The 11019-nt window shown below is 43.3% G+C and overlaps 1 protein-coding gene across 1 annotated transcript; it reads right to left on the bottom strand.

Annotated features, from left to right (window-relative positions):
* Positions 1-1024: 1024 nt before the first annotated feature.
* Positions 1025-9345, bottom strand: abhd17ab (abhydrolase domain containing 17A, depalmitoylase b). The gene is made up of 5 exons (XM_085448584.1): positions 8584-9345; positions 7630-8000; positions 6233-6427; positions 5177-5356; positions 1025-3912 (listed from the first exon to the last, which is right to left on the bottom strand). The coding sequence occupies exons 2-5, from the start codon at positions 7992-7994 to the stop codon at positions 3687-3689; spliced, it is 966 nt and encodes a 321-aa protein (XP_085304710.1). The 5' UTR covers positions 7995-8000; positions 8584-9345; the 3' UTR covers positions 1025-3686.
* Between the last annotated feature and the right edge of the window lie 1674 nt (positions 9346-11019).

Genomic DNA, 11019 nt, shown 5'->3' with positions numbered 1-11019 from the left:
GAATCATCTAGAGACCCTGTCGTCTGTTTCATTTGCACCAAAGCAGCTGAACAGAACTCGCAGTGGTTTGTGCTTTCTAACCGGACAGACTGGGAACCTGAACTTTAACTGGCTTTGTGTTGTCATGAATAGTGTTATTTGCACTCAAAAGACACGAGTCTGCGAATTTACCTCAACATTCTCCGCCTACTGTAAGTCTCGGCGGGCTCAGCTAACAGGTGCAGCATCAGTGCACCATCGTTAATGTTCACATATGTGTTTGAACTTTTGTGCTATTTTAAATGTCATGTGAGTGAATGTTATTTATTCTCCTGAAGCTGATAAAGTATTCACATGGAGGAGTTATTCTGTACTTCGACTCATGCTCGCTCTCCTTTTTCAGTCTAAATCTTGACAACAATCCTCAGGTTAGGAACACTTAAAGGCAGATTAATAAGTGCTGTTAAGCTTCAGCTTTGTGTGCTTCAGTGTTAGAGGTCTTCCTCTGCTCTTGCAGGACGCACTAACATTGCCGTACACAGAGGGACGCATTACTGCAGCTGTTGTTAATCCGTACGAGCCTCTGAGTGACACGCTGTAGTTTATGTGGTCCACTGAAAACAGCTGGCAAGTGTGTGTGTGTTCAGGGGGAGGAGCTTATGATCCATCTGTCTCCGTTTCTCCACAGCTCAACACGGTAGCAGGCAGCGAGGGGAGGCTGGGACAGACCCGAGTCCTTGTACTGCTTTAATTAAAACACGATTTGAGCCTCTGTTGGCTCAGAATCTAACAAGCGTCCAACACATCAGCCAAAGAAGACAACACCAGGCAATTAAACACTCATTTTGCCTTCGTCCGAGCCAGTCCTGGAGCCTCGATGCTCAGCCCCATGAGGCCTTTCACAGCAGACAGGTCTTTATTCAGCCAGTGCCAGGTCTGCCATGAGTGCAAAATCAGGGACTGTTGAAAACACTCATCTCTGGCAGATTTAAGCAAGGACACCAAATAAAAATAAAAAATAAAAAAAAAAGAGTCACATTTAATATCAACTTCTGGTTATGATTTATTAACTTATTCTCTTTAATTCATGAAAAAGAAAGAAAATCTTTAAAAACTAAAAAACTGTCAGTATAATAAACAATTGATAAGAATGTTTGATGATGAAAATAAAACCCAGAAATGAAACAATCCTCAGCAGAAACCCACACGTCTGAAAAAAGCTTTTCATGTGTCGGCATGAAGCCGGCCTTTCATCTTCTTTCATCACACAAACATATTCAAATACACGTGGTTTCCTCCCTGCACAAACGAGAAATCATAAACAGCTTAGAGAAAAACAAAAAAATCCCAACTTGGTTAATTTATCAAGTTCATATTCGGTTCTTGCATATTTCAAAGCAAACGTGATTTGATAAAACTCGATTATTTAGCAAACAGAGAATTTTACAATGAATCTGTATCCAAATGTGAAGAGAATAAGAAGATAAGCTCAGTTTGACGTTCTTTACATAAGATATAAAACATAAGCAGCAGGTAAACTGGGTAAAGCACTAACAACAAAAGCTTTGGTTTGTCCACCGAGCCTAAAAATTCTCCTCAAAAATGTTGAGAATCTGAGTGTTCATCAATTGTGCCTAAGCTTCAAATACAACAACGCACGTAAGCAAAAACACCCGATTCCTTTACAATTTGTTATAAATATTACAATTTTGGTTACAGTTTTAAAACTTTGGTGGATTGCTGGATCACCACAAAGAAAAGGGAAAAAAAAAAAAAAACACATGGAAAACCCCCACAACAGATATGCATTTACCCTCAGAGCCACCTACAGCAATTCCAACAGGCTCCAACATCTATTTGTACCAGTTCAGGTACGAGGCAGGTCCGTCTCCTGTTACGGGTTAGTCAGATTTCTCCAATAACAAGCTGAAGAATTGAGATCAATCAAATAATGTGCCAATATTTCCTAAAAATATTCTTAGAAGACAGAAAACGCACCTCATAAAACAAAAATTATACTTAAAGAGGACCTATTATGCTCCTTTCCAGCTCCATATTTCTATACTTGGGCTCTACTAGAGTAGCTTTGCATGATTCCCAGCCTAAAATAATCCTTATTTGTCCTACAATGGGTCTCGTGAACAGCAGGAGCTCAAGACCTGATCTGTTTTCTGAGAAAAGCATAATAAACAATGGCTCTCAGTGCGATCACACAGAACCAGAGACAGTCTGACCTCGACTCGCCAGATCGTCTGAAACTTGGTGCTGTTTAATAATGGATATAAGCATAACAGGTCCCCTTTAATCATTATGCAGGTTCGTACACATAGACAGGATAATAATACAAGCAGCTGTTATAAAGTCTAAATTATTTAGATGAAACACTAATCTGTTTAGTGCCTGGTGTTAGTGTTCCTGCTTAACTCTGACAAATCTGCTGATATGTTCTAAGAAGAACATGTGCTCTGATCACACAGATGTTCCTGCGAAACTGGGGAACTATCAGAATATGGACCTGAATGTGGTTACTCTCCCTGCCTTCACTGAAAAAAAACAACAAAAACAAATCCCTGATGACGGGGTGCAGGTGAGTAATGTGTTGAACTTTAGTGTTGCTCTCCTTGTCTCTGCGCACCGTGAGGAGCAAGAACAGGCCGACAGCTGTGACCCAGCAGTGCGAGACATAAACAAGGCTAAAAGAAACGGACGGGGCTAATGGACTCGAACCCATTCCATTAAATGAAAGAACTGGAGGAATTTTCCATCTGAGCCTCTTCAACGTCTTTCTTTCATACAGCCAATCCCACAGCAGCAGTGGGACACAGATGTGTTAGAGAGAAGCGTGAGGGGGCATCGACGGCTCAGCAAACTGGAGGTGTGGACTGCAGCTCAGATGTAGGATCGAAGTTCGGCTGAACGCTTCGTTGGAAGGAAATATTTTAGGCTGGATGAAATCTGAGGCGCTTCAGCTGTCCGCGCGCTAAACAATTGCGAACACTCGAAAAAGTTACCTGAGCGAAATGTTCAATACGTAAAAACAAGACGCAAAATATAAACTCATATTTATGCCAGCATAATTTTCCCCAAGATTAAAAGCTGTGAGCGGTTTCAAACCTTCATGATGAAAGTTAGAAACGATTTTAAAGATGATGCAGTCTGCGCCAACAAAATGCAGGTAAACGAATACCTTTAAAACATGATATATTGTGTTTAAATTGGCTTCCATTCAACTGTACAGGTGCAATAATTCAATGTAACATAATACCTGCTTCAACAAAAGTCCTCTAATAAAAAGCTGCTAGCAAAAATGAAGTTCCACTCGAAGTGTACGCTGAGGTGGTGACAGGAGCTTTCCAGGTCATGTGATCACTTTGTTGTTCTACTTTTACATCTATCAGTGAAAACCTTTCCCTCTTTTTCATGTTATTGCACAGTACAGGCATCTGCACTATTAAAGTTTCTGCTAAAAGACACACAAACAAACACAAACCCCAACAGTCTCCACTGTGATTATGAAGAGACGCCTCTTTTCCCCTGCGTCTAAATGATCCACGGTCCATTAAAGGTGAACTGCATCCTGAAGTATGTGCACACGTCACACAGGACGGTTAGGACGGGTCAGATGGTTTCCATCTCAGACAAAAACAGGTGAGGTGCTTTGAACGGACCGGGAAATATGGTCATTATGACGAGCGTAGTGTTGATGGTCAGCCGTGCTGTACCGCCAGCTCCTGTCCTATGAAGCGGCGCAGGCGCTCCAGATACTGGCTGTAGAGTTCAATGTCGTTGTGTCCCGCTCCCTCAACCCAGAGAGGCTCCACAGCCTTCGGGCAGCGCTCGAACAAGGCCAGGCCGTGGGAAAAGTCGATCACCTCGTCCTCCGTGCCGTGGATGATGAGCACTGGGGAAGTGATTTTGGATACTTTCTCAATGCTGAAATGGAAAGAGAGGAAAACAGGAATTAGAAACAGAACCCGCTGAAACAGTGTGGACCGTTCTTCAACAATCCTACTGGCACATACTGGGATTAAAACTGTTTACAGAGAGACTTGAACAACCACAGTTAGTCCAACTGGACTAACAAAACGAGCACACACACACAGGGCAGTGTGTGTGATGAGTCCTCCAGACGTAATTATGTAAAGTCTGAAAATAAACAGTGGCATGGTGGAACAACAGTTAGTACAGACACCTCAGTCAAAGACGGTTTGTAGTCCAAACCCCATTGGTGGCTTTACCGTGTAGAGTTCACATGTCGTCCCACAGAATGAACACGTTGGGGATCCTAACGTAGTCACCTGTGTGAGTGTGAGCTCCGCAGCACTGCCAGCATGCACGGTTAGATGTGTCTTGCAAAGTGCTTTGAGTGGTCATAATAGCAATGCATTTCCATAGTGAGAAAGAGCAACCACGAATCATAACCTACAAATCAGCAGATATTATCAATCATCCAGTCGATACCAGTACACCCAGTATAAGTGTGAGTGGTTTGTAAATGCACTCAACCTTGCCTTCGTGATTTTCCAGTCCAAAAAAACCAAACAAACAAAAAACTATGTGTCAACAGGATTTTCCAACAAATGAGACTCACTACACTGAAAAAACTAAAAACAAATAATTTAAACAGCACTTCAGAAGAAGAAAGGCTTTCCTTTCAGCACGTCTGTTTTCCCTGGACAAACACACTTTCACAAGTCTAAGTGGGAATCATGCTCTTCTGCTGACAGATTAATAATAATGTGAAAATATCAACAGACAGTCAAAGAGTCAGAGCACACAGATTGTGCATTTTGTTTTTGTGCATGACGTTTAAACACCCTACTCAGTGACAGAAAGAAAGAAGATGAAGCACGAACAGCTAGAGGGCAGTATAGAAAGCAGATCCCGTTTCCAACTCATCCACATGACTTGTACAGTCTCAGCTGACTCACAGCTGCATAATGGCTCAACTGTCTGGGATTTCCTTACCAGGATGACTGAGCATGCATCACATATACGGCTTTCACAGCCAATTGCTATGATGTGTTTGATATGCCGCAGTTTATCAAACATCATTTTAATTGGACAACGCAGGGAAACACAAAACCAGTTCATATCAAATTAACATTTTGTGTTTACGAACAAAATGTTATGTGGGAAAGAAATGAAGAGCTTCATACATACAAAACGTGTGAACAGTAAGAAGACTCTCTCTTACTTGGGGAAAGCGTCGAAGCAGTAGGTTTTCTTTGTGTCAGGAAACGCCACTCTCATACCAGATGTTAGAGGCGAGTGAAGAACCACGGCGGCACACTCGTACCGTGACGCCAGGTCTACAGTGGGAACTGTACCGATGCTCTGCCCGTACAGGATGATGTTCTCCGGGCTTATGCCATACCTGGTTAGAAATAAACAGAAAGAAAAAATACGTATAATACAGATGAGAGACAGCAGCCAAATCCACAAATATTACCTTTGGTGTACTAATGATTACTGACAGTACTTTCATTAATGCTTTAGTTATTTTTCAGAAAGAATTTTGTTCCTCAAGGGTCAAAGGTCACATGTCAGGTAAATTTTTTTATAGTCACCAAAAATGACTGACCAGTTTCTAAAATTCAAATTTTTATTTCACTTCATGACTACTCGCAGCTCCGTTAATGAGTGAATCTTTTACTGGCCCACACACAACACAAAAGTTTACTAACAGTGGGATTCTTCTGTAACAGAAGGACTTTCACAGAAACCTTTATATTTCAGAAAGCACATGCATATTTTTTTCAACATGCTGAAATTAAGACCCGAGTAAAGAGTGACACACAACGGTGACTTTTACATGAGCCGACCTTTAGTTAGCGCTCTGTTTTGTAACCCCCGGGCTACAGCTGCATTAGCACAGCACCGCTTCTGTTAATGAGACACTTCATCACCCTACAACGCCCTTGAGATACATCACCCCTTAGCCTTCCCTCATCCATCCATCTCGCTCTTCTTTATTCACACAGCAGCTGTCCTCACTCTGCTCCGTCCTCACCACCACCTCCATTCAACCCCCTTCATCACGCCCCTTTATTCGAACGTTCGTTTTCTGCTTTTTCTCTTCTTTAGCACTTCTCACAACAAAGGCATTTTTTGCCTGGGCACATTTTAAACATCGTTTGATCCCAGCTGTATCCATTGTAAACTCATGCCCCATTTTGCCCGAACAAGTTCGCCTGGGATAATAAAATTACACCTCGAAGGACACGTTTGGGCCAACTGCATCATCACATACCGTGTACGCAGGGCGTGCCAGGCAGCATCTATGTCTGCATACAGATTCTTCTCGGAGGGCTTGCCGGTGCTGACGCCATAGCCCGAGTAATCATAAGAGAAGATGTTGCAGTTGATGCGAGTGCCGAGGCCAATGTAGAAACTGCTCATCTGGCCGAGGTCAACTGCATTGCCGTGGGAGAAAAGCACCGTAAACCTGCAGGGATGATTCAGACAAAGGGTTAGTAACGAGCTAACAGACACAGACAGGTGCACGCTTGTCGGTTTTCCTATTTCCTTTAAAATAAATAAATAAAAATCACTATCAGCACTGGAGCCAAAGATCCAGCCTCTGCTGTGCTCTAATCAGAAATATATGATATACAGAGAACTACATTGTGATTACATGAGAAATATTCTTGTTTAGCGTTGCCAACAATACCATAGCTAAACACAGAACTTTTATTACGGCAGAAAAACAACTGTGCACAGAAATTAATCAAATCACAAGTAACCTGCTGTTTAAATCAAAAAGGTACTTGATTCTATAAAACTGTTGCAGGTTGAAGGATTATTTACCACGAAGGACTCTTGCTTCCAGACATTTAGTATAACCTGAGAAGCAGGGTATCCACTGTGAACGCTGGGTATCTAGCCCTTGGCTGTTATTCATGAATGCGTGTTGTGCTCTCTGGAGTAACCTGATACTTTTTCTACACACCGACTGTTTTGAAATTCTCCCTCAGTGGTTTTGTTTATGAGCTCTTGCAGCCCGTGGCTTCGCTCTTAGCCTTTCCACTTAGAAAGCAGCAAAACAATGACTCTGCCATATCACGTCAGGCCTGGGATCATTCTTTGTAATACTAGAGACACATTAATGCAAGATAAATGGACTGTAACACAAGCCTGTCCATTTCTTTTTAATTCATTTGGTAAATTAATCAGTAGCAGTTGAGAGTTAAATTCTTTTACATCTCATAAAATACTGTCAAACCTTCTAAGATGAAGAAGGTTATTTCCTCTTATAAAGCCATTTACCAACAACGGCCAATAAAGTCAATCACACCACATAGCTGCAAATGTTTTGTCTCTGACTGGAAACTTATGTTGTCAGGGAGTGTGCAAATCTTTTTACTGCGATCAGTATCACGAACAACAGTAAATTCAACTTTAAGGCTCTACAAACAAGCAGAGAAAATAATGAGAAAGAATAAAGACAACAGAATAAAGTCTGACAGGTGTGCCATGATCTACAGAAAAAACCAGGAAGAGAAAATCTTTGCGTCAGCTGAGTCAACAAGAAAAGAAAAGAAAGCAAACCTGGGCGTGAAGAAGACTGTTGAGGAAGAAGACTGTTTAAATGCTTCAGAGCGAGTGTGACATACCTGTCAGTCACAGCTGACAGCTAATTCCATTTACCTGGAACTAGGAGCGCAGCGAATGTACATGCAGCCGACTCGGTTCCCTCGGCTGGATCGAGCAAGAAAGACCTCCGTAGTGTCCAGCTCTCTTTGAGAGTACTGAAACTCCGCTCGGTCCGTCAGGTGAAGCTTCCATCCCCCCTCTACGGCCCCGGTCCCCCCGCTTCCAGCAACCGAGGCGCCACTCCGCGCCCGCAGGCTGGATGTCCCCGTCGCCCCTGGTGCAGCAGGGCCCGCCTCTGGGTCTGGCAGAAAGGTGTACGTGGGTTCTGGGGGCAGGAAAGCTAGCTTGGCTGCAATGCGGCTCGGGCAAGGCGGGCAACAGAACAGGCAGCAGAGCTCACTGAGAGAGAGGCCATTCATCCTTCACTGAGAAGAAGAACACAGACAAGAGGATCACTGTGCAAATGAATTCACATCATGCAAACGTTAACACAATGAAACACTTATTACAATTTAATGCACAGGCCCTTAGTCTGTGGGTGCCGACAATGGGGATGAAGATTTGTCTACACCAGTTTTGGCAGAAAGCATTTCAAACATATTAAATTAATTTTGACGGTTAATGCACTGTCAATCATAATAAGCAATAATAATAATCTGTAAAAGTTTGCCACCTTGAGCGCCTTAATCTCCTTAAATGTGGCTCAATAATTATTCACAGAATAAGTTTCAGGGTTTTTTTGTTTGTTGTTGTTGTTGTTTTAAGAAATCTGAACGCCATCCTGGGCTTTTGCAGCTGTGATGGACCATATATTAAATGTGTTAAATGATTTGACAGACTTGAGCCACAGACCCATCGTTTTTTCTTCATACTTCACACTGATGTTTATAGAGTTCCAGGTAAACCACAGTGACTAATGCTCGTTGTTTTTATTACAAGTCATGAGTGAGAATAAATGCACGTACACGGGGTCCAACATGACCCCCCCGTGTGAAACAGCAGACCTACCTGTTGAGTTGAAGCCTGGTCAAAGAGAAACGAGCTGTGCTGAAACAAAACAAACAAGGAAGTCTTCCTTCCACCTGACCAGAATTCAAACTCGGGACGCTGCCTGCAGCCCTGTCAGCTGAACAAGGAAAAAGAGCTGGAGCCTTCCGGCTGATAGGGAAGTGTTATTTACAAAGTGTCTGCTGGCTTTTCTTTGTAGTCCCTGAACGCCACATTCCACTCATTTTACACCCTGGGACAGACAAACGACGCGCTTTTCTCTCCAAACGCGTCCTGGAGAGCTAACTAAATAAAAACACCAGCAGCTGGTTTTAGTTTGAGATCCCGACTTCTCAGTTTGGGAGACTCGCTTCCAATAAAAGTCCTGCCCTCAAAGTGACCGAAACTAACTTTATACACGAACACAGAGATGTCCCTCTGTGCCCCCTGTCCGAAGAAGTGACAGTGAAGACCAAAAGAAGGGACAAGTCTTCCCCTCGCTTCCCGGAGAGACGTAGTTTTTTAGCGCGTCCCAGCTAACGCTATGCTGGTTTAAGCTAGCAAGAAGACACAAACACAGCTGCTCGGTAAAAGCGGGCTCGCGCTGTGACGTACAGCGCCGTTAAAATGCAGATCCCGGTGTGAACGCTTCTGTCCGCGAGCCCATTCTGGACGCTGCTGGCGTGTCCTCCCGGTTTATACACAGCCCTGCCTGTCGTTATTAATCCACACAGATGCGGTGTTTTCCTACTTCTCTGCTGTTTCACCGCATCCGGAAGTGACAGTTGACCGGATATGACGCAGGAAGTTTCCATTGGACAATTATGGGAAAGGTGTTATCAGCGCGGATGACGGCGCTGTAAAAGGTGACATGTTTGAACTTGACTGTTAATTTGTATCTTTAAAGATAAAGAAGCTCAATTCACGGTATTTCTCATAATCCAAGAGTCATCGCAGTTACTTGGAGACCCGGCTGATTCATCAAAGATGATATGTGCTACTTACAACTAATTTTATTTGATAAAGAGCACATTGTGCCCTAATGGATCTATGTGTGATCTCAATTCAGTTAACAGCTTATATCCCCTTTAATTTCTCAGTTCAGTTTTATTTATATAAAGTCAAATCGCAACAACAGTCACCTCAAGACGCTTTATATTGTAAAGATGTAAGAAAAAAATACAAAGAAAAACCAACAATCAAATGACCAGGTACTTCCCAACTGTGGGAAGGGGAAAAAATCCCTTTTAACAGGAAGTTTGACCATAACCAATAATTAAAGTAAATGATTTAAGCTTGTTTTGTGTCCTAAAGGAAGGTGGGTCTTCCACAGGTCAACACTCTTAAGCTGTAACTCTCCCCAACAGTTTATATTAAAACACACACACACACACACACACACACACACACACACACACACACACACACAGGAGCCACCTTTACCATCTATTCAAGAGAAATGTCAGCTTTACAACCTGCTATGTAGGCCATCCTACATAAATATCCATAGCCTTGTTAAAACAGCCCTGCATACCCACACCTTTACCTCAGTTATTTTTGCACAGATTTTGAGAGATTCACCTTTGCACTGGAACTGACAAGTGTCGGGGTGATTTATGAGGGGAGGATAGCAGCAAGAGCCAAAGGGAAGATTTATAAGATGGCAGTGAGACTTGCTGTCATGTGGTTTGGAGACAGGGGTACTGACAAAAATTGGGGGCTGAGCTGAAGATACTGAGATCTTCTCTGTGAGTGAGCAGGATGGACAGGATTAGAAATGAATCCATCAGAGGCCGATGATGGAGCCTCAATGACTACCGACCAGTTGCTCTAACACCTGTTATAATGAAGTGCTTCGAGAAACTGGTCCGACGTCACATCATGTCCTGCCTGCCACCCACACTCGACCTGCTCCAGTTCGCATACAGAGCTAACAGATCAACTGAAGATGCCATTGCTACAACGCTCCACACCACCATCTCTCACCTGGAAGTGCAGGGCCGTTACGCCAGGCTGCTCTTTGTTGACTTTAGCTCTGCTTTCAATACAGACTAATAGTTAAACTGCTGGAAATTGGACTTCCTTCTACCACCTGCCGCTGGATCAGAGACTTCCTCTCAGACCGTGTACAGAGAGTTAGAGTGGGGCCTCATCTTTCCTCAGCCCTCAGCCTTAACACCGGCTCTCCACAAGGCTGTGTACTGAGTCCCCTACTGTACACTCTGTACACACATGACTGTGCTAGTACCCACCCAGACAACACAGTCATCAAGTTTGCAGATGATACCACCGTGGTGGGGCTCATCTCAGGGGGAGATGAGACGTCGTACAGAGCTGAAGTTCAGAGGCTGTCAGATTGGTGTGTAGATAACAACCTGGACCTCAATACCACCAAGACAAAAGAACTGGTAGTTGACTTCAGAAGGAGGAAGTCTGAGCTGTAGCCTGTCAGCATCA

This window comes from Copadichromis virginalis, linkage group LG23 (genome assembly GCF_057382275.1).
Source record: "Copadichromis virginalis isolate Kocher_CV1m ecotype Utaka linkage group LG23, C_Virginalis_male_GT1.1, whole genome shotgun sequence".
Classification (NCBI taxonomy): Eukaryota; Metazoa; Chordata; class Actinopteri; order Cichliformes; family Cichlidae; genus Copadichromis; species Copadichromis virginalis.
Note: the sequence above shows the minus strand (reverse complement) of the source record. Positions and strands in the feature narration are given on the sequence as shown.